Raw genomic sequence first — 18,890 nt, 5'->3', positions numbered from 1 at the left:
TTATATTTTGAGGTCTTCAAACCATGAGATATCTGGAGGCAGCGCCCAGTGAGAGTTGAGGGGAACGTGAGTGACAAATTACAAACGAACAAATCAACAATTTCTAGCAAGCGCGTGCTCCTGACATATACAAACAAATGTAGAGTATCTGTGTGTGTGCGTTTGCATTTAAACAATTATTAGCAACTAATTAGAGTTTGAATATAGACAGCATGAAAGGGCTGAGGCCTTTGGCGCCCGAGTGCGACCGAGGGAGAAAGTGGATCTTACCTAGAAGTGTTCATACAAAAAACTGTCACTTTCTAGATGTTGGGCACACGCAGACGTGCCACGCGCCACAGCCACAGAGATCTCTCTACAATGGAAAGGGTCAAGAAACCATCTTGGGACATGGCTTCAACAGAGTAAAATGTAAGATAAGAATAGTCAACCATCCCAGCTGAAGGTTAAGCGAAAGTCTTGTACAATTTGGTTTAGATGTGGCGCAGAAAAATCTGAAAAGGAAAGATACATTTTGAGGATTTCTCATTTATGTTTCCTCGACAACATTTTAGGAGATCTGTATTAGTATTATTATTATTATTAAATCATATTTCTCCTGGTGTAGCACCATTTTCACTTAACTCATTCATTAATTTCGCAAACTTTTAATGAACTTTCATTCATCCTAATCTCTCCACAATTTGCCAAATTCTACTGAGTGCACGAGCCATAAGTTTGGGCAAACCTGTTGACTACTTTAGGTACATATTGTTGGTACACTTGCACCGTGTTTTTATGCTCTAGATTTTGAGTGCCTGAGCATAAATGTCAACTGCTGCATGTTATATTAACTTGTAGCAAAAATCCCAAAATCACGAGCAAGTAAGAGACTTCATGGCGACATTAAAAAAGTGAAAATCTTTCCATAGCACAGGTGCGGAATAAGCTTAAAGTTGCTGCTTGTTTTTGGTGGAGATATTGTGAGAAAGAAAAACAACTATTTGTTCCCGGATTACTCATAAGTTGTTTCGTTTCCTTTATACTTAATTAAATTATTATGCTAGAGTGCAAGGTTTCCAAGCCTTCAAATGCCCTCTGAAAGTTCCTCGTAATATAACAATGAATGAGATTTCGTTGAAATAATAATTCTACCAGGAATTGTTTCCGTATTTAAAAACTTTACAACTCTATAGTTTCTCTTGAAACTAATTTTGTATCCGAAACTAAATTAGAATCCTTGTTTTCTCGAACTTCCATTGATTTGTAAATTACTTAGTGTAATAAGAGCCCCTGGCCTACCCCAATCCGCTCCTGTACGAGTACTGAAGTGACCGCCTGGCATATATCACGTTTTGAATACATTTAAGAAGGTCAGTTTTTTTTTTTCAACTGCCAAAAGAACTGGAAGGGCAAGGTCTTTTCTGGTCTAGAACAAGCTCAAGTCAAGAAACTTTCACGCGACCCCAACGACACACAGCGAAAAAGCAAAACAAATCTGAAGCATTATTTTTCGGGTTTTGAGAAGTTTAATGGTCTTTTGGCTTAGATTAGAATAAATTACTTAGACAACTAGGCAAATAATAACTTAGGTGGCAAATGTGGAAAAATTCTCATTGAACAGACACCGCCAGAGTGTCCCAGTTCCGAGTGTTGTGATTCTTAGTCCTGGCACTTGGAGGCCAGCGTGCACATGAGCGTCTTGGGGCAGAAGAGCAGACTCTTGGAGCAGTTCATCTTGTGGCCCTTCATCTGGCCCTGCGAGTTCTTGTAGCACACAAAGTAGCTGCTGATGGATGTCTGATCGGGTATCTTGTCGCCCTCCTTGCAGTAGTACTTTCGCTTCTTCACGGACCCAGAGGATCCAGATGAGGATCCTATGGAATTGCTGCTGGATTGTATGATGATGGGTCTGGCTGTGCTTGTGGCGGGACCCAGATCGGACAGGTTAACCATATAACCATTGTCCATGGAATCCTGTTCAATGTTGGACGAGATGCCAGATGAAACTCCACTCTGCTGAGTGTTTCCATATTGCTGCAGCAGACTGGCAATGTTCTGTGCCTTGAGTGCCGCCTCCTGTCGCCTCTTGGCTTCGCTCAGCATCTTGATGGCCTCCATCTGCAGTCGCCTATTGCTGTCTATGGTGTAGCCATTGAAGGCAGGCATCACACTGCCGCACTGTGCGTATGTTTGGGCATCGCAGATCCGCGTTTGCTTGTTGAAGCCCGTGTAGGGTGGACACGAGTAGGACAACACTTTGCCATCCTTCTTGCTGCACACAAAGTAGCGAGTGCAGTCCGTTTGATTGGGTTGCCGCACACCCGTCTGGCAGGTGATGACCTCCACATTGCCCAGCTCTGTCATGGCCCCAGGCGATTTGGTCATCAGTGGCAGTATGGACTTTTGAAAGACATCCAAACTGATGAAGTTCCCATTGAAGTTGACCAGCTGCCCGTGGGGTGAGGGATTGCCGGAGGATCCGCCACCATATTTGACCTTATCCGGCGTGTAGGGATTCATATTGCTGAACATATTGAGCTCCATGTTGCCCTCAGAGTCGCTGTACATGCTGCTGCTCATTGTCGGTCGTGGCATGTACGGATGATGATGATGATGCTGAGGCTGAGGCTGAGGCTGAGACTGTTGCTGATTGTAGCTCTGATCTAGATATGCCCCCGAAGGTGCTAATTGATGGCTCATGCCGCCTCCAGAGATGCCTCCATCGCTGCTGTAGGTCAGTACGTGCGGGGAGCTGTTCCCATTCCCATTTCCATTTCCATTCACATTCACATTCCCATAGCTGGCCTTAATCATCTCGTCAGCCCCGCCATCCATCTCCATGCTTTCGATTTTCTGCGAATTGGGTCGTATGCTCACCTGTCCCGGCTCCAAGTGTCCGCCTGGGAACATGGACATGTCCATGGGTCGCGGCATATTCAATGTGGGATACGATTCGGTTGGCTGGAAGATGCGATTCACATTCTGTTCGCTGAGATGCGGACTGGGCGTGTAGTAGGTGGACACTGTGGCGGCCGAGGGCTGCTCCTGGAAGGGTCGCGGCGTCGTCACAGTGTACTCCGAGCCAAAGGGCGTTGGATACTGACTGGATGTGGGTCGTGCTGTGGTCATGTAGTCCATGCCAGTAGGTTGATGCTTATCCAGGCTCGGGTACACACCCAAACTGTGCCCGTAGGTGTCCAACACTTCCTTCTCCCCCGAACTGGTGCTGGACACATGCACTGGAATCACATTGTTGTGTATGATGGTGGTGCTGGGCTTGTTGTAGCCACCGTTTCCACCGTTTCCACCGTTGGAACTGCCACCCGAGGAGTGCTTCTTGTGGTGCATATAGTGGCTGGGCATTGGCTGTGGCGCATAGTACTGCTGGAAGGGATTGCCATGTGCCGACAGGTAAACCGGCTGCAGTATGGGTTGAGCATAGTAGCCATTAAAGCCCGGATTTGGCAACACTTTGGGCACATTCTGTGCGGCAATCATTTGCTTGGACAACTCCAGCACCGTCTTGAGCGTATCCTCCGAAATCTTGGGCTCATGATCGCCATATTCGTGGCTCTGCGAGTGACTTTGGGAGTGACTCTGCTGTGAGGGATAAGAAGAGCCACCGCCCTGCTCCTGGCTCATGCCATACTGTGGCGACGGGAGAGCAAACATCACCGAACCCTCGGGTCGATTCACCACAATCTGCGAGTTGGCATATCCCTGACCCGTGCCACCCGAAAAGGGCAATGCATTGCTGAGCATTAGCTTTGTCTCCGGCTCCAGTCGATGCTTCGAGAGATGCTCCTGCAGGCGTGTCTTGTTGCTGTTCGCTTGTGGCAGCTTCGTGCTGCTGCTGTAGCGCGGTGGCTCCGGTGTCGTTGTGCTGGTGGAGGTGGCAGCCATCTGCTGTGTCGTGGCCTCCATGGGATTCAGCATCTCGTAGCGATTCTTGATGTCAAAGTGCGCCAGAAAGGCATTCAGCTGATCCGGTCGCATATCCGCTTGGAGTTTGTCCGTCTTCTTGTAGGTCTGCTGCAGTCCATCGATCAATTGGGAGAGTCGCTGCAGGTGCGCCGTCAGCTGTGGATCGATCTGGGAGCCCGGTTTGGCCAGCTCACTCACACCCGCCACTTGCTTTAGTTCCGCCTTGAGCTGCTCCACATCCGGGCGGTGCTCCATGTGCTCCATGTGCTCCACTTCCTCTCTGTGTTCGTTGTGTAATTCCAGTTCGTCTTCGCGATTTTCAATCGTTGGCGTGGGGCTGTCCAATTCCATGAGCTCGCCGTCGCCGCTGGAGTCAAAGTGCTGCAGGGAAGAGCTCTCTTCGTCGTGGCTTTGTGTGAAGCTCTGCTGGTCCCCCTCCTGCTCCTCACTGCTGAGCGTTGAGTCCAGGACTAACTCCACTGTGCCATCATCGTGGTGTTCGTGCTCAACGTGATGCGGAGAGGACTCCCTGAGCAGCAGACCCGCCTCATCCATGTCGTTAACAATCAAAATATCCGCATCCGGCTGACTGCTGGCAGGCGTGGAGCTGGCCAACTCGCTGGGTGTGATGCACTCCCAGTCCTCGCCAGGCAGGACGCAACCGCCCAGACTCGTCTCGTACACCAGACCCTCGTTGCACTTTACGGGCACCCACACGTAGGAGTTCGTGGCCAGCTCACGGCACTTGTAGTAGGCGTCGCAGCGTGTCTTGTGGGGGCGTGTCTTTTCAGGGCAGGGTTTGCCTAAGGTTTGCCAGAGAAACGAAAATAAATGGAAAGTGGGTAGAGAAAATGTATAATTAAATCACTTGAATTTATATTTATTTTTCACTGCACTTTTGTATCGAGTTTTACCTTCGGAAAAGTAAAATAAACCCGTTAGCAGCCACGCGTAGATCACCAGGCCTCTCATCTTGAGTTTTCCCTGCCACGTATCCTGCGATTAATCCACTTAATCCTTTGGCTTCGCTCACACGTAATCCCTCGCTACTTCCGTTGCGTTCAGAGCACTCGACACGAATGACTGACCATCCGCTGGGGGTTTGACATTAAATTTTGATCATTTTCACTTTGTCGCGGCCCCAAGTCGGTGGTCGGTGGAGAGTCTTCGCGTCGTTCTCGGGGAAAAAGTGTGAACAAGAGCAGCAGCAGAGCAGCAGAGCAGCAAAAGCAAACAGACGTTTAAGTTGGAGCATTTCCGTGGCTCTCTGGCGCCCGAATGGAACTTGCCTCTCTCGCACTTTGGGTAGTTGCTATTAATTGTTAAAGCAAATAACTGAATTATTTCCATTCGAAATTTTGGAGTAGATTCAAGAAATTTCACTTTTAGTGCGTTGTTTGTTTGCTGAAATGTAATAAAAAATGTATACTATTAAGTAATAACTGCGTCATACATTTAGTCTAACTCCCATGGCTACAAAAAGTGTTAGATTTAATTTATTTTATAAACCCAATTGAATTGGTAATGTTATGAATATAAATAGTGGGAAGAGTAGGAGAATATCATCATTTAAAATCAGAAAATCCAAGCATCAAGTACAATTTCATTCAAGTTTCAAGTTTTCCAACATTTATTGAGACTTTCAAAGTTAGCGCTTCTATTTTGATTTATGTGGGAACCAGTTTGAGCTAGTTCCATCTCCATCTGAAAAGTGTGCCCATTTTTCAATATCGGTTTCTCCCCGATAGTGCTATCGATATCGGACCATCAGTATTTTTCGACATTTTCGAATAAGTTGAGATTTTGATAGCAAACGATTAGGAATTCGATGTTGACCACGAATTAGTTTTTAGTGGCCTAAATTACATATTTACACGCCGTCTACATTGGTGAATTGGACAAGAGGGTGACGAATAATAAAAATACTGAATGACAAGAAAATACTTAAAACGTTATGGGAAAAATGAAAGGTGTGTGACATAAACAAGCCGTCATAAAATTATATGCATTTTTTAAGCATTCGATTAAAGGTTTCTACATTTTTTCCGTTGGCTTTTTAAATTGTTGAAAAAAGTTATCAAATAACGTAGAAATAAATAGATATTTTCAGTTTGATGCCTATGTTGTAAAAAAACCAATAAAAGAAATTCATTTAAACTAGCCAATCTTATGTAGTTGATTCATCCCAACCAGCTTATAATATTGAGTAAAATATCAAAATCGAGTAAAACTATATGGGAAGTGGTATATTTACGGTATATTTTGAAAATAAGAAGTACTTCGGTATATTTTTGATGGTCTGCCGTCACATTATGGAAACGAAATTTATATCGATAGCTAGCCAATTTCATCAGTTTTACCATCTCTAACGTAACACTATGGCAAAGAAATTGCTTTGCCTGCGAAAACAGCACAATAACAAATAATCTATTGGTTAATAGTTCTACAATAACATATATTCTGCTTGGCGGATATACGTGCAACAAATACGCAACGCAAGCAATTGTGAAGCAACCAAGAAACCAGGCCCAGAACCCACAAACAGCCAAACCAGCAATACACACGAACACACACACAGGCTCACACGAACGAGCGAGGAGCAGCGCCAGAAGAAGGTAAGACGAAGGCAAAGAAGGCGCAGGTAGAAGAAAAAAAAACGCCAGACCCCCAGTTGGTACACATGAAAGTGGAAATTGTTTGCGGGCATGCAAAACACCTTTGTGCATTGGAATTTCCATTTGGCCAACATTCTGAGAGGTGTTTGTTGGTGTTTCTGGCTATGGCCGCATCGGGCGGTACATACCCTGCCGCGACCTTTGCCTCAATTACAAACAAAAAGTGACACAAACACACACACCTACAGATGTGTGTGCATATGTAGTGAGCGAGGGAGCAGCTTTTTTTTGGCGTGCGTTACATGACCACGAATATTTGTAACTGTAATTGTAAGTGGCGGCGCATGTGTGTGTGGGTGTGCTAGTGCGTGTACCAATCGGTCGATACTCTATTTCTATAAAGAAGCGACGTCGGCCAGCGTCATGGAAGTTCAAGTTGACAGAGTCTGAGTGCAAGTGTGTATGTGTGTGTGTAGTTCAGGTGCACTAACGCTGATACCACCCCCACTCTCCACCCCACCCGCCGGCAGCTAAAAATGCATTTTGTCGCTTGATTTATTGACAACTTCAGCCCCTCATGCCTCTGGGAACTGCGGAACCCGGGCGTCCGGGCCAGCTGTTGCAACTGTTTTTGTGTCTGTCGCTGTCTCTCTCTGTGCGTCTCGCCTCGCTGATTACACATTTGTCGCTTTTCCTGCTGAGCTGCACTCACTCTGCCCATAATGGCCGCCGCCGCTCAGCCTGTGCCTTCCCTCACAGATAAGTCCTCTCCTATCAGGCGACTGACTCTTCGATTCTTTGTTTCAAGTATTTATTATCATCATTACTCAGTAATCGTTATTTCGGAGGGATATGGGGTATGCTGTTGAAGCATTCACCACTCAAAGATCTAGAACGTTTTGCATGAAAAATGGCCTCATGAATCACCATTTACGAGTGTAGTAGATGAATCTGCCAATCACAGAAACTATACAAATACTGCGTAGTCAGTACAGACTATAAATGCTAGACAATCAACAAATTTCATCGTGAATCCCAGATAAATCACGCAATAATTTAAAGCTTCTTATACCTCCCCCAAAATGCTGTAGCACAAACACTTTTGCGTGAATAGAGCTCATATTTGATAAAGTTATATAGAAAACGATTGTCCAACTATCTATCCAAAAACATTATAGTCCGATACGATAGATCATGTACGTGTCTTGCTTTTCTTTCGTTCCTCTAATTTCCTAGTAATTTATTTTTAGTTTTCCGCTTTTCAAATTAAAAACATTTTCTCATTAAAATCGCAAATAAATAAATAAAAACAATAACTTTTAATTAGCGGGTATGTGCATCCTGTACTCGAAATACTAGCGCTCGTTGTTATTGTTCTTATATGAACTCTATTTTGTACATATGTACTTCCGACGTTTGATAAGATTTATTTTTCTGCACATAAATATTTACCCAAGATAAAGCTGTCAAAGCATAGCGGGTAAAACCAATGCTAATTGCATTCTAAATGATGTTCCTCCCTGCTGCTTGTTTGCATTAAATATCAGCAAACAGACTTTGTACGAATCGTGTTCTATGTATGTGGCTACACTCCCATATGTACTACTATACATAGTAGATACTTGTAATCACAGCTGTCTCTAGCGCCTCTTCACACGGTTGACCGTTTTTCATAATTGAACAAACTGTTGTCGTCGTCGCTTGGCAAATATTCATACACTCTACCGCAAAAGTGTACATACGTGTACGTGTACGTCTATCTACACTTGTTCACGTGTTTTCAGAAAAGTTTGTGAGGCGATACCGTCAACCAAAATTGTGCATTCAATAAACAACAGAAGCAGCCAGCCAGCAGCAGCCAGCGCCAGCGCCAGCGCCACCAAGCAAAAGCAAATGAAACAACAATCAAATCAATATGCAATATGCAGTGTGTCCATTCAACAATCGAAACTGTATACGGGTTTACCGTTGTTGATGAGTCACACTCCACACTCCCCCAGTGTCCGTTACCCCCGCACCGCATTACCAGAGTATTATTATACAATCTATTGTAGAGTGTATACTCGTGTGTCCATTGTCTGCCATTGCCTGATGTGTGTGCACTGCTTGCGGCTTGTGTGTCTCAGTGTTTGCTATCAAGATTATGGATGACCAGTCGCTCATTGCTGGGGAAAATTCACATTGTATGCCATGCCATGACAGCCGCAAATTAAAGGCGAAAAATTAATAACACGCGGTCCGGGGTCTTCACAGAACTGCAAGCGCTTAAGGTTTCACTTTCTGTAGATCGATGAGGAGGCATTTCGATTTTATTGTTAGTTTATGGGCAGAACTTAGTGGCAATACGTCCCAGAATTGTAGGTCTGTTGAAGGTTTAGCTTCTCCATCGAGAAATCCATTGAAAATCGAAAACTCTTTCCTCTACCCCTGTGCTTTGCTTACTTACATTTATAACACGCACTGTAGCACTTTGTGTTGTGTGGCATGTACAGTGGTAATATTTACACGCTCATATCTGATGATTAGCTAACAAAAATTAAAGAAAACCCACAAACAAGGGGAAGTTTTCATCTACCCAAAAAAGTAGAGCAGTTCGAGGAGTCATTGCAAAAAGTTTAGTCTGACATGGGTCGTATAAATGTATAAGGTACATAAATATATGTACTATAGTTAAACAGCGTTTATCTTATCGGTATGTATTCGCTTTCATAATGATATACAGAGCTTTAATTATCTCGAAAGCTGCCAAAAAGATTAGAGTTTTTACGGGATCTATAGAGTAGATCAGCCGCAAAATAAGCCTCTGTGGAAACAGCGTAATTTTCTTTGCAACGGAAGTCAGTTCTGGTTCCTGGAAATTCGCTTTAAAGTTATATATTTAGAACCTTGAACTTCCATTGTGGCAGCAACAATTCACCTCACAATCTTATCAGCTCTTATCAATTGGGGCCTTTTTTTCTCGTGTACGAAATTCTATTCAACATTTCACATTTTCTGTGTGTTCTCTTTTTGCAGCGCCCATAAGGAGCGTCCAAGGAGGAGACGACAAAACACACACTCGCATAAAAAGCAACACAAATGGCCGATGGAAATGGGCTGCCAGCAGGTGCAGCTTCCGGTGCAGGGGGCATCATTGAGGGCGGACAAACATTGAACTGTGGCGTGGCCACAGCCAACGTGGGCAATCCAGGGGGTGTGGGTGTGGCAAGTGGCAGCAACAGCAGTGCCAGCAACAGCAGCTTGAGCAGCAGCAGTGGTGGTGGCAATGTCGGTGGAGGTGCCAGTGCCGTCAATCAAGGATATCATCAATTAAGCGTAACAAGTGAGTGGCAAAACAAAGAGAAAAACCAAGGAAACACCGAATCAAATGTTACATTTCTTTACAGTCGAGGAGGCATCACTGCGCAACAATGGCTTCCTCAAGCCAAATCCCTATGTGGAGCTGCTGATTGATAGCAAAAGCAAGCGCAAGACAGACCAAGTAAAGAATAGCTTTCTGCCCAAATGGAACGAAGAGTTTACAGTGCTGGTGAGTAATCAGAATGAAAGGCCTTTGATTGAAACTCTAACCATTTCCCCCTCTTTGCAGATTACGCCCAACTCCACGCTGCACTTTAAGGTGCTGGATCATTCGAGTTTCCGCAAGGATGCCATGCTAGGGGAGCGCATCATCCATCTGGCCCACATTCTGCAACACTACAACGGACGCTGTGAGTTCCTGGAGCTGACCATCGATCTGTTTGTCACCTCCAAGTCGGACAATCGTCAGACCAAGAGCGGCGTACTTGTGGCCATACTAAATGGACTGAAGCTGGACATGAGCAAGCTGCAGTTGCAACAGAATGGCAATGCCGTCCAGGCGGTGAATCCAGCCTTAAGCGATCCAGCCGCCGCTGGCCGTAGTTGCATGATCTACGGCGGAGTGATTGCCAGAATGCGGCTGCGTTCAAGCAATAGCAATAGCAATCCGGAGCCACTTGCCAATCGTTCGATGAGTTCGAATGGTGTAGATACCAGAGCGGCCATACTAGGGCCACCCGTGTGGGAGCAGCAGCAACAGGCGCCACCACAGCAACAGCAACCACAACAACAGATGCAGCAGCAGCAGCAACAGCAACCCCTGAGGATGGTCAATGGAAGCGGCGGAGGAGCAGCGGCTGTGCCGCAAACAGCACCGTATCCACAACAGCCACCAGCGACGGTTGTGGCACCGCCACGGCCCATGACGCAGGTGTATGCCAATGGCGTGATGCCAGAGAATCCACCACCACCAGCTGGTGTCTACATGCCAGCGGGGCCAGGAGTACCAATGGATACACAGCAGCAGCAGGCGGGAATTGGACTGCCCGTGAGCCAGAGCACAGATCCCCAACTGCAGCCTCAACCAGCGGATGATGAGCCGCTGCCCGCTGGCTGGGAGATACGCTTGGATCAGTACGGACGTCGCTACTATGTGGATCACAACACGCGTTCCACGTACTGGGAGAAGCCAACGCCGCTGCCGCCTGGCTGGGAGATACGCAAGGATGGACGGGGACGGGTCTACTATGTGGACCACAACACGCGGAAGACCACCTGGCAGCGGCCGAACAGTGAGCGACTGATGCACTTCCAGCACTGGCAGGGACAGCGCGCACACGTGGTGTCGCAGGGCAATCAGCGGTATCTGTACTCACAGCAGCAGCAGCCGACTGCGGTGACCGCTCAGGTGACGCAGGACGATGAGGATGCGTTGGGTGTGCTGCCCGATGGCTGGGAGAAGAAGGTGCAATCGGACAATCGTGTGTACTTTGTGAACCACAAGAACCGCACCACCCAGTGGGAGGATCCACGCACACAAGGTCAGGAGGTGAGCCTTATCAACGAAGGCCCACTGCCACCAGGCTGGGAGATACGCTACACGGCGGCTGGCGAGCGCTTCTTTGTGGATCACAATACGAGGCGGACCACCTTCGAGGATCCGCGTCCGGGTGCGCCCAAGGGCGCTAAGGGTGTGTATGGCGTTCCGCGTGCCTATGAGCGCAGCTTCCGCTGGAAGTTGTCGCAATTCCGATACCTGTGCCAGAGCAATGCCCTGCCGTCGCATATCAAGATAACGGTGACACGACAGACGCTCTTCGAGGACTCGTACCATCAGATTATGCGTCTGCCCGCCTACGAGCTGCGTCGCCGCCTGTACATCATCTTCCGTGGCGAGGAGGGACTCGATTATGGTGGCGTGTCCAGGGAGTGGTTCTTCCTGCTGTCGCACGAGGTGCTCAATCCCATGTATTGCCTGTTCGAGTATGCCAACAAGAACAACTACAGTCTGCAGATCAATCCCGCCTCCTACGTGAATCCCGATCATCTGCAGTACTTCAAGTTCATTGGACGCTTCATTGCCATGGCCCTATACCACGGGCGGTTCATCTACAGCGGCTTCACGATGCCCTTCTACAAGCGGATGCTCAACAAGAAGCTGACCATCAAGGACATCGAAACGATTGATCCAGAGTTCTACAATTCACTCATCTGGGTCAAGGACAACAACATTGATGAGTGTGGCCTCGAGCTGTGGTTCAGCGTGGACTTTGAAGTACTCGGCCAGATAATCCATCACGAGCTGAAGGAGAACGGCGAGAAGGAGCGCGTGAACGAGGAGAACAAAGAGGAGTACATAACGCTTATGACGGAATGGCGTATGACACGGTAAGTCAGCAGAAAGGGATTCATTTTGCCATATATTTCAATTGATTTATCTTTGCTTCTTTTAGTGGCATTGAGCAGCAGACTAAAACCTTTTTGGAGGGCTTCAATGAGGTTGTACCTTTGGAGTGGCTAAAGTACTTTGATGAGCGCGAACTGGAGCTGATCTTGTGCGGCATGCAGGATGTGGACGTCGAGGACTGGCAGCGCAATACCATCTACAGGCACTACAATCGCAATTCCAAGCAGGTTGTCTGGTTCTGGCAGGTGAGTTCCATGACCACAAGGTTAATCGTTCCCCTATTAATAAAATTCTTCGCTCTTTCCTGCCATATAGTTTGTACGTGAAACGGACAATGAGAAACGCGCCCGTCTGCTGCAGTTTGTGACGGGGACGTGTCGTGTGCCTGTGGGCGGCTTTGCCGAGCTGATGGGCTCCAATGGGCCGCAGCGATTCTGCATCGAGAAGGTGGGCAAGGAGACGTGGCTGCCGCGCTCGCATACGTGCTTCAATCGATTGGATTTGCCGCCGTACAAGAGCTATGACCAGCTGGTGGAGAAGTTGACCTTTGCCATTGAGGAGACTGAGGGCTTCTGTCAGGAATGAGTGGCAGTTGATTTGTGGTCGGTTTGTTGATTAATGTTTAATTCCAATTGAGCGCCTGTCCCATTCCCCCTTACACCCATGCACCCATATCCTTGTGAACGAACGTCCATAATGTTGCGTTGATATAGTTACTGTTATTATTATTACGTTTACGATTACGTATGTATATGTATTACACACACAAACACACACACCGCAACGTTTTTTGTATGTCGTGTCTATATAATTCCTATATTCGCCTACCACCTCAAAGATCTGTAATCTATAATCCTGCAATCGCAGCCCCGAGAGAGTGTTGAGTGTGTGTTTTGCCATAAGATTGCAACAACAATCCCCCTTCACCCGCTTCTCTTCCCACTTTTGCTTCTAGTTCAATTCTAGTACAACGAGCCCTGATCCCTTACTGCTGCCCTGTCCCTGCCCTGACCCATAATTATATTGTAAATAGTTTGACAAGAGAAAAGAGTATGCACACACAGGCAACAATTGTTAGAGGATGGGGACATTTTTTGGGTTTACTAGCCGTCAAGGCAAAACTGTTTTTAACATGTTCAATTGTTTAACACACCAATACTATAATATAAATATATATATATAGAAATATATTTTAAATATAAACAAATATATATCCCACACAAAATGCAGAAAGAGAAATATCGTGAGATGATGGAACACCGAAGAAGAAACACACCGCAAAAAAATATATGTTAAGGATTTTTAAACACACACGCAAAAACACACAAAGTACACTTACAAATCAATAATAATAAATTCAAATAGCAATAATTGTTGTTAACAAAAAGAATGCTAAGAACGTAGAGGATGTTGAGGAGGAAATGGATCAAATGGCAGGCGATGCGATGCGTGTATTACGTATATATAATAATGATATATATATATAGCATATATCCTCTTGAAAGGGGTTACTGATTATGATTATACTCGTCGTATATGTGTGAGCGTGAGCAATCTTTATAGTAGAAGGAATGAAATGTGTTGTAAAAGAGTACGGATTACATATTATAAATAAATATATATATATATATATATGTATATGATATATATTATATATTAAATAGATTTTATTTAGTTTAATGCAATGTGTACTGTATTATATAAAATAAATGCAAAAATTATTTAGTGATATACGAGACGGACGGAAGGTGTTTTGTTGATGGATTTGATTTTCCCCCAGGGGGCATTTCCACTGCCGCTGGTGCCATCGACATTTGTATGCTTAGTCAGGCCTCTCTGAAATTTGCTGATGCGGCAATAAATGTAATTATTTTAAGCGCATTTTTGGTTGCATTTTATGCATTCTAAATGTCTCTCAATTAAAATGTATTACATACAAAATATGCGCGAAAAACATTGAAATTTCCATGCCAGTGCTCTCTGCCAACAGTCCAGCCACCAAATTCGGTTACAGAATCCGGCCACAAATGGAGTTTAGAGGAGAGAGCTGTGATAACATCATCGTTATAGTTACAAGAGGCGTTGCCTAACCCACATTTTTCCCTCGAGTTTTGTGTGTTGCGGGTGTGGGTGGCAAATTTAACAAGCTTCTCCATTATTTATTGCGGTTAAATTGCAAAAACGCAGCAGTCAAAACAACAACAGCAGCAAATACACAAATAAAAAGTCAACCACGCCCCAAAAACACCACGGAACACCGTCTGCCCCACCTATTGTTGATGCTGCTGGTGCTGGTGCTGGTGCTGGTGCTGGTGCTTGTTGCTCGCCGCTGGGAATGGCAGGGCATGGCATGGCATAGGGTGTGCAGCTCCAGGCTCTCTCCTGCTGGGCTCTCTGCTCCTGGGCACCCCGTCGCTTGTATTGTTTTGTAATTATGCCCCCCAAAAAGCCATCCTGCTACGCTTTTTGGAGAGGAGAGTGTGTTTCTGTGTGCCCTTTGCACCTGGGAGCACCTGGTAGGTGCAACCTATTTTCACTTTCATTCATGATTTATGCATTTGTAGTGTGGCCTGGCCGCCAGGGCGTCTCGCGTTGCTTTGCCAACGGATACAATTTTTAAATTGCAAAGTTCATAAATGTTAAGCGAAGTGGCGGCACATAATTGGTAGAAAATGCAGTTAACCAGACCCCAAATTCCATGGATGTGGCCATTGTTTGATTGCTTGCATCGCACTGCCGCAAATATTGCGCATAATTGTGTTACTTCCATTGTCTGAATGCCTCTCATGTGTGTGCATCCATTTAAATCCCACATTTGAATTTAGCGTCGAATTTGTTATGTTTATTGTTATCAGAGCATCGATATTTTGCCATTCACAGTGGTGATCCGTAATGTGCCATTCGCACGGATGCGCTGTCGATCGTTTGTGCGCTACAGATTGAAAATATTTATAAAAAACAGCCAAAACCAGGATGGATATGCCTAAAAGAACTGCGGATTTGTTGGATATACCCAGAACACCAGATATGCGGTGAGTAACAGTTCGAGTACATGTAAATCAAACTAATATTTACGAGATTTCAGCAATTATGCACAGATTTCGGATCCACGGCGTACCAAGGAGCTGCTGGAAAGACAGCAACAGGCAAGGCAGCAGAAAACTCCAGAGATGAGGTTGGTAATAGTTTTGCGTACGTGAAGATCACTGTATGACAATATGTCGAAATTTCAGCAGCCCCATCTTTTTGGAACCGCTGCGCACCAAGGAATTGCTGGAGCGACAGCGCCAGGCCTCATCTGCATCTGCATCCAGGGCAGTCCGTACACCGTCAGCCCCTGCATTCGGAAACATGACAGACAGAGGAGACATACACAAAACACCAGAGATGCGGTATGTAAAATGTTTCAACAATGTGCAAAGACAAAGCAAAGTTTGATGCCGAAAAATGGTTTACACCCATAGCTGTCCCCGCATCGCAGTCGTACTCTGCTCAGAGCCGCCGCTGCCAGTGCGCACCAAGGAACTGCTGGAGCGGTGGCGTAGGGAGGATGAGAGGGATAGCAGTCGTAGGACAGCCTCCGCAACGAGAATAGGTCGCCAGAATCACAAATCCCCAATACCAGGCACCGCCGCAAACAGGCTGTTGGTGCCCTCCATTGGTTTCTCGTATCCCAAGCAGCAGCATCAGCAGCAGCTGTTCCCCCACACATCCGCATCCGCATCCGCATCGAGAGCGGAGAGAGAAACACCCCACATAACAAAGTTAGGCATAACAAAGCGACGGCTGGAGTTCCGGCACGTGCAGGGCAAGGAGTCGATGGGGTCGAAATTGGAAAGGCTCACAGCCTACCTACAGCAGGAGATGGAGGGTTGGGGCAGCAGCAGCAGCAGCAGCACAGAGCGACGGCTGCGCCAGATGACTATTGCGGACTTTGTGAGCATTGTGAGGCATTTGTTGCCCCACTCTGGGGTAGCGGCGGGGTCATTGAGCAAGGCCTGCTATGCGGAGCAGCTGATGGATGCCCTGCAGCAGCTCAAGTATCCCAAGAAGGTGAACAGGAGCTGGCTGTTGATGCCGGGAACACAGCATGTCATCGGCCATGTACTGGACCTGCTGGACTTTCTATTGGATTTTGCAGTCACCGCCACAACACGGGGGGAAGCGACTTGTGAGTTTCCCTTTGTGGCAGACTCGTCACTGGATGAGAAATCCTTTGTGCTGATGGCAAAGGACTACCACCGGTGGCAAGCAGCGGAAAACAGTCTTCAATTAGAGCAACAAAAATGTAATGAGCTACTAAAGGAATGCTGCAATTCCAATGATATCATTGCGCTGCAGCAGGAGTTGGAATCCCTACAACTGGAGCCCAATCAGCTGGAGTTGAGCACTGTTCAGGATCAGAAGCTGCAGCAGCAGCAGTTGGAACAAAGGGACAGCCTTCAGCAAGAGCTAACCAACTGCCAGGATAAGCTGAAATCCGTGTTGGCCGAGTCCTTGGCCTACGAGGGCAGGTTCAGTCATTTGTGCACCGAAACCTGGCGACAGAAGCAAATCCTGCAGTCACTGCAGGATCGTGTAAGAAGCCAAAGATGCAGCTACCAGGAGTATGCGAGATTGCTTGACCTACATGCCGAACGTTGCGATGAACTTCAGGTGTACCGTCGCCGGCAGCAGGATATTGCCGAGCGTCTAAGCATAGCCAAGCTGCGATGGAAGCGCTCTCGGAAGCACCTAATGGACAGCATCGAAGCCTACAACGTGCACATGCGGGACTTTGAGTACTCGTTGGCCTTTAAAGGCAGCTGCCCCAAATCTCTGCAGTTGCCTTTGTATCCCACGTTGGAGGAGACACAAGAGCGCCGGGAGAGGCTGCAGCAATTGCGTAACCTTATGGATAGCACTGTTGCCAAGGCAGGCTGCTTTAGAAAGCAGCCTCTCGGCGAGATACAAAGTTAGTTAAACAAACCAGCAGAAGCAGCAGCACAAACACGTACAAATTCACATCAACATCAACAACATTCAACTGAAGCTCGTACGAGTTTAATTTAAGCAAATATTTGCGTGTTTTGTAATTTTCATTTTGAGCCAAAATTCAAGCTGAGAGTAAGCTTAGTAATTCCTCCTTGAATTTCACAGATTTATTTAATTGAATTTGTCAACTGTACGCCACAATAGGCTCGTCCCTACTCATGCACCACCTCCCGCCGCCTCCTGGAGGGTGGTTGCTGTCGCTGCCTTGATCCCGTGGCCTGGATTTGAGTTCATGTAATTGACATTTGAATGAATCATTGGCAACAGTTGTACACTTTCCCAAGGAGACTAGCTCTTTGGATAAGCCCAAAGACTTGCCAAAAACAAAACTGAGCAGATTGTTAATCTATAAACAGTAAAGCCTTAAGTTCAACGATCTCTTACACATACAAAAAGGTAGATTAAACTAAAGTTAATAAGCTTAAATGATAATTAATTTCCTACCTTATTCAAGTCAAAAGTTAAGCTGAACAAATCCACATTTTGTAAAGTTTTCCACAAGCAAAATGCAATTTAATTTCAACGCCACATTCCTGATTTATTAAACGGCTAATGATGAAAGTGTATTTGAAGGGAAAGAAACCCTCATAAAAATGAACTTTTCACGCTTCATAATTATTGTCAGTCAGCGGTTGGAGGGGAAGAAGACTTGCTTGTGGATTGCCATTAATTTAGTGGTCGGGGCCAGGACTGCAAGTCCTGATGATGATGGAGGGAGGCAGTTGGATTTCGCTGTAGGGGTGAGATTTATAATGCCTCTGTGTTTGTGCCTTGGAGTGGAACTAATAATCATATTACTCAGCTGGAAGACAGCGTCGACTTTTGCAACTGTTGCAGCTCTCATATACATAGACATTTGCATGTCTGTATGTATATTGTGTGGCAATTAAACAGTGTGGCTGCTGCATAAATTGTTTCCATTGCCACAAAATGCTTAAAGCCTCTCGCAAATCCAAGGCAAGGCAAGGCAAGAAAGCAAGCAAGGAAGTGTAATAAAATACATGAATTAGTGTAATGGAAATGTGAAAGGCAACACAACAAACATTAGTAGAATGCAAAATTTTGAATGCAAATTCCCGTCTAAAAACAACAATGCCCCCGCACACCACACACCACACACCACACACCACAGTACACCGCACCGCACACAGCAGTCACCAGTCACCCCCCGAGGAGCCAGCGCCCAAGAAAACAGACAACATTTTGCGCAAATTAAACAATAACAACAACTGAAGCAAAAATATACATATATCTCTTGGTATCTTGGTACCTTGGTAGACACACAAAAATATGCATTTTCCATGCGAAAGGCGAAAGGCAAAGAAAATGTTTTGTGTCCGTGTGGCTGTGTTTATAGTGGAAATGCCAAGATTATAGTCAGTTCCGAGTCTCTGCAGACTCTGCGGAATAGTTATCTGTTCGGAACTAGAGTGTCATAACTCGCCCTCCCCCGCCCGACTACGCATTGGGCCATGTGGCGTGTGTTGCACAGGACAGGTGAAGGAAGTCAAGGTGTGCGTGTGTATGGGCGGTTACCCAAATACATTGAAAGGATATCTATTTATCTACTTAGATGTTAGACCATAAGGATATCCACTAATGCGATGTATTTTAGTATTTTTAGTAGC

At 46.0% G+C, this 18,890-nt stretch overlaps 3 protein-coding genes across 6 annotated transcripts; 2 read left to right on the top strand and 1 right to left on the bottom strand.

Moving 5' to 3' along the window:
- Positions 1-1,631: 1,631 nt before the first annotated feature.
- On the bottom strand, positions 1,632-4,962 carry LOC117581954. Its single transcript, XM_034269437.1, has 2 exons — positions 4,821-4,962; positions 1,632-4,709 (listed from the first exon to the last, which is right to left on the bottom strand). Exons 1-2 carry the CDS (start codon positions 4,876-4,878, stop codon positions 1,642-1,644), a joined length of 3,126 nt encoding a protein of 1,041 aa, XP_034125328.1. The 5' UTR covers positions 4,879-4,962; the 3' UTR covers positions 1,632-1,641.
- A 1,307-nt stretch (positions 4,963-6,269) lies between these two features.
- LOC117581750 (E3 ubiquitin-protein ligase Su(dx)) lies at positions 6,270-13,492 on the top strand. 2 transcript variants are annotated; one of them, XM_034269147.1, is made up of 7 exons: positions 6,270-6,521; positions 9,537-9,843; positions 9,908-10,050; positions 10,111-10,587; positions 10,618-12,209; positions 12,275-12,473; positions 12,544-13,492. In XM_034269147.1, the coding sequence occupies exons 2-7, from the start codon at positions 9,600-9,602 to the stop codon at positions 12,811-12,813; spliced, it is 2,925 nt and encodes a 974-aa protein (XP_034125038.1). In that variant the 5' UTR covers positions 6,270-6,521; positions 9,537-9,599; the 3' UTR covers positions 12,814-13,492. The 2 variants fall into 2 exon arrangements, with proteins under 2 accessions (XP_034125038.1, XP_034125037.1); XM_034269146.1 differs by having other exon boundaries at positions 10,111-12,209.
- A 1,622-nt stretch (positions 13,493-15,114) lies between these two features.
- Positions 15,115-17,765, top strand: LOC117581751 (kinetochore and Eb1-associated basic protein). 3 transcript variants are annotated; one of them, XM_034269149.1, is made up of 4 exons: positions 15,115-15,260; positions 15,314-15,403; positions 15,465-15,620; positions 15,693-17,765. In XM_034269149.1, the coding sequence occupies exons 1-4, from the start codon at positions 15,202-15,204 to the stop codon at positions 17,185-17,187; spliced, it is 1,800 nt and encodes a 599-aa protein (XP_034125040.1). In that variant the 5' UTR covers positions 15,115-15,201; the 3' UTR covers positions 17,188-17,765. The 3 variants fall into 3 exon arrangements, with proteins under 3 accessions (XP_034125040.1, XP_034125039.1, XP_034125041.1); XM_034269148.1 differs by having other exon boundaries at positions 15,462-15,620; XM_034269150.1 differs by having other exon boundaries at positions 15,152-15,260; positions 15,327-15,403; positions 15,462-15,620; positions 15,693-17,763.
- The last annotated feature ends 1,125 nt before the right edge of the window (positions 17,766-18,890 follow it).

This window comes from Drosophila guanche, unplaced genomic scaffold (assembly GCF_900245975.1).
Source record: "Drosophila guanche unplaced genomic scaffold, DGUA_6, whole genome shotgun sequence".
Lineage (NCBI taxonomy): Eukaryota > Metazoa > Arthropoda > Insecta > Diptera > Drosophilidae > Drosophila > Drosophila guanche.
Note: the sequence above shows the minus strand (reverse complement) of the source record. Positions and strands in the feature narration are given on the sequence as shown.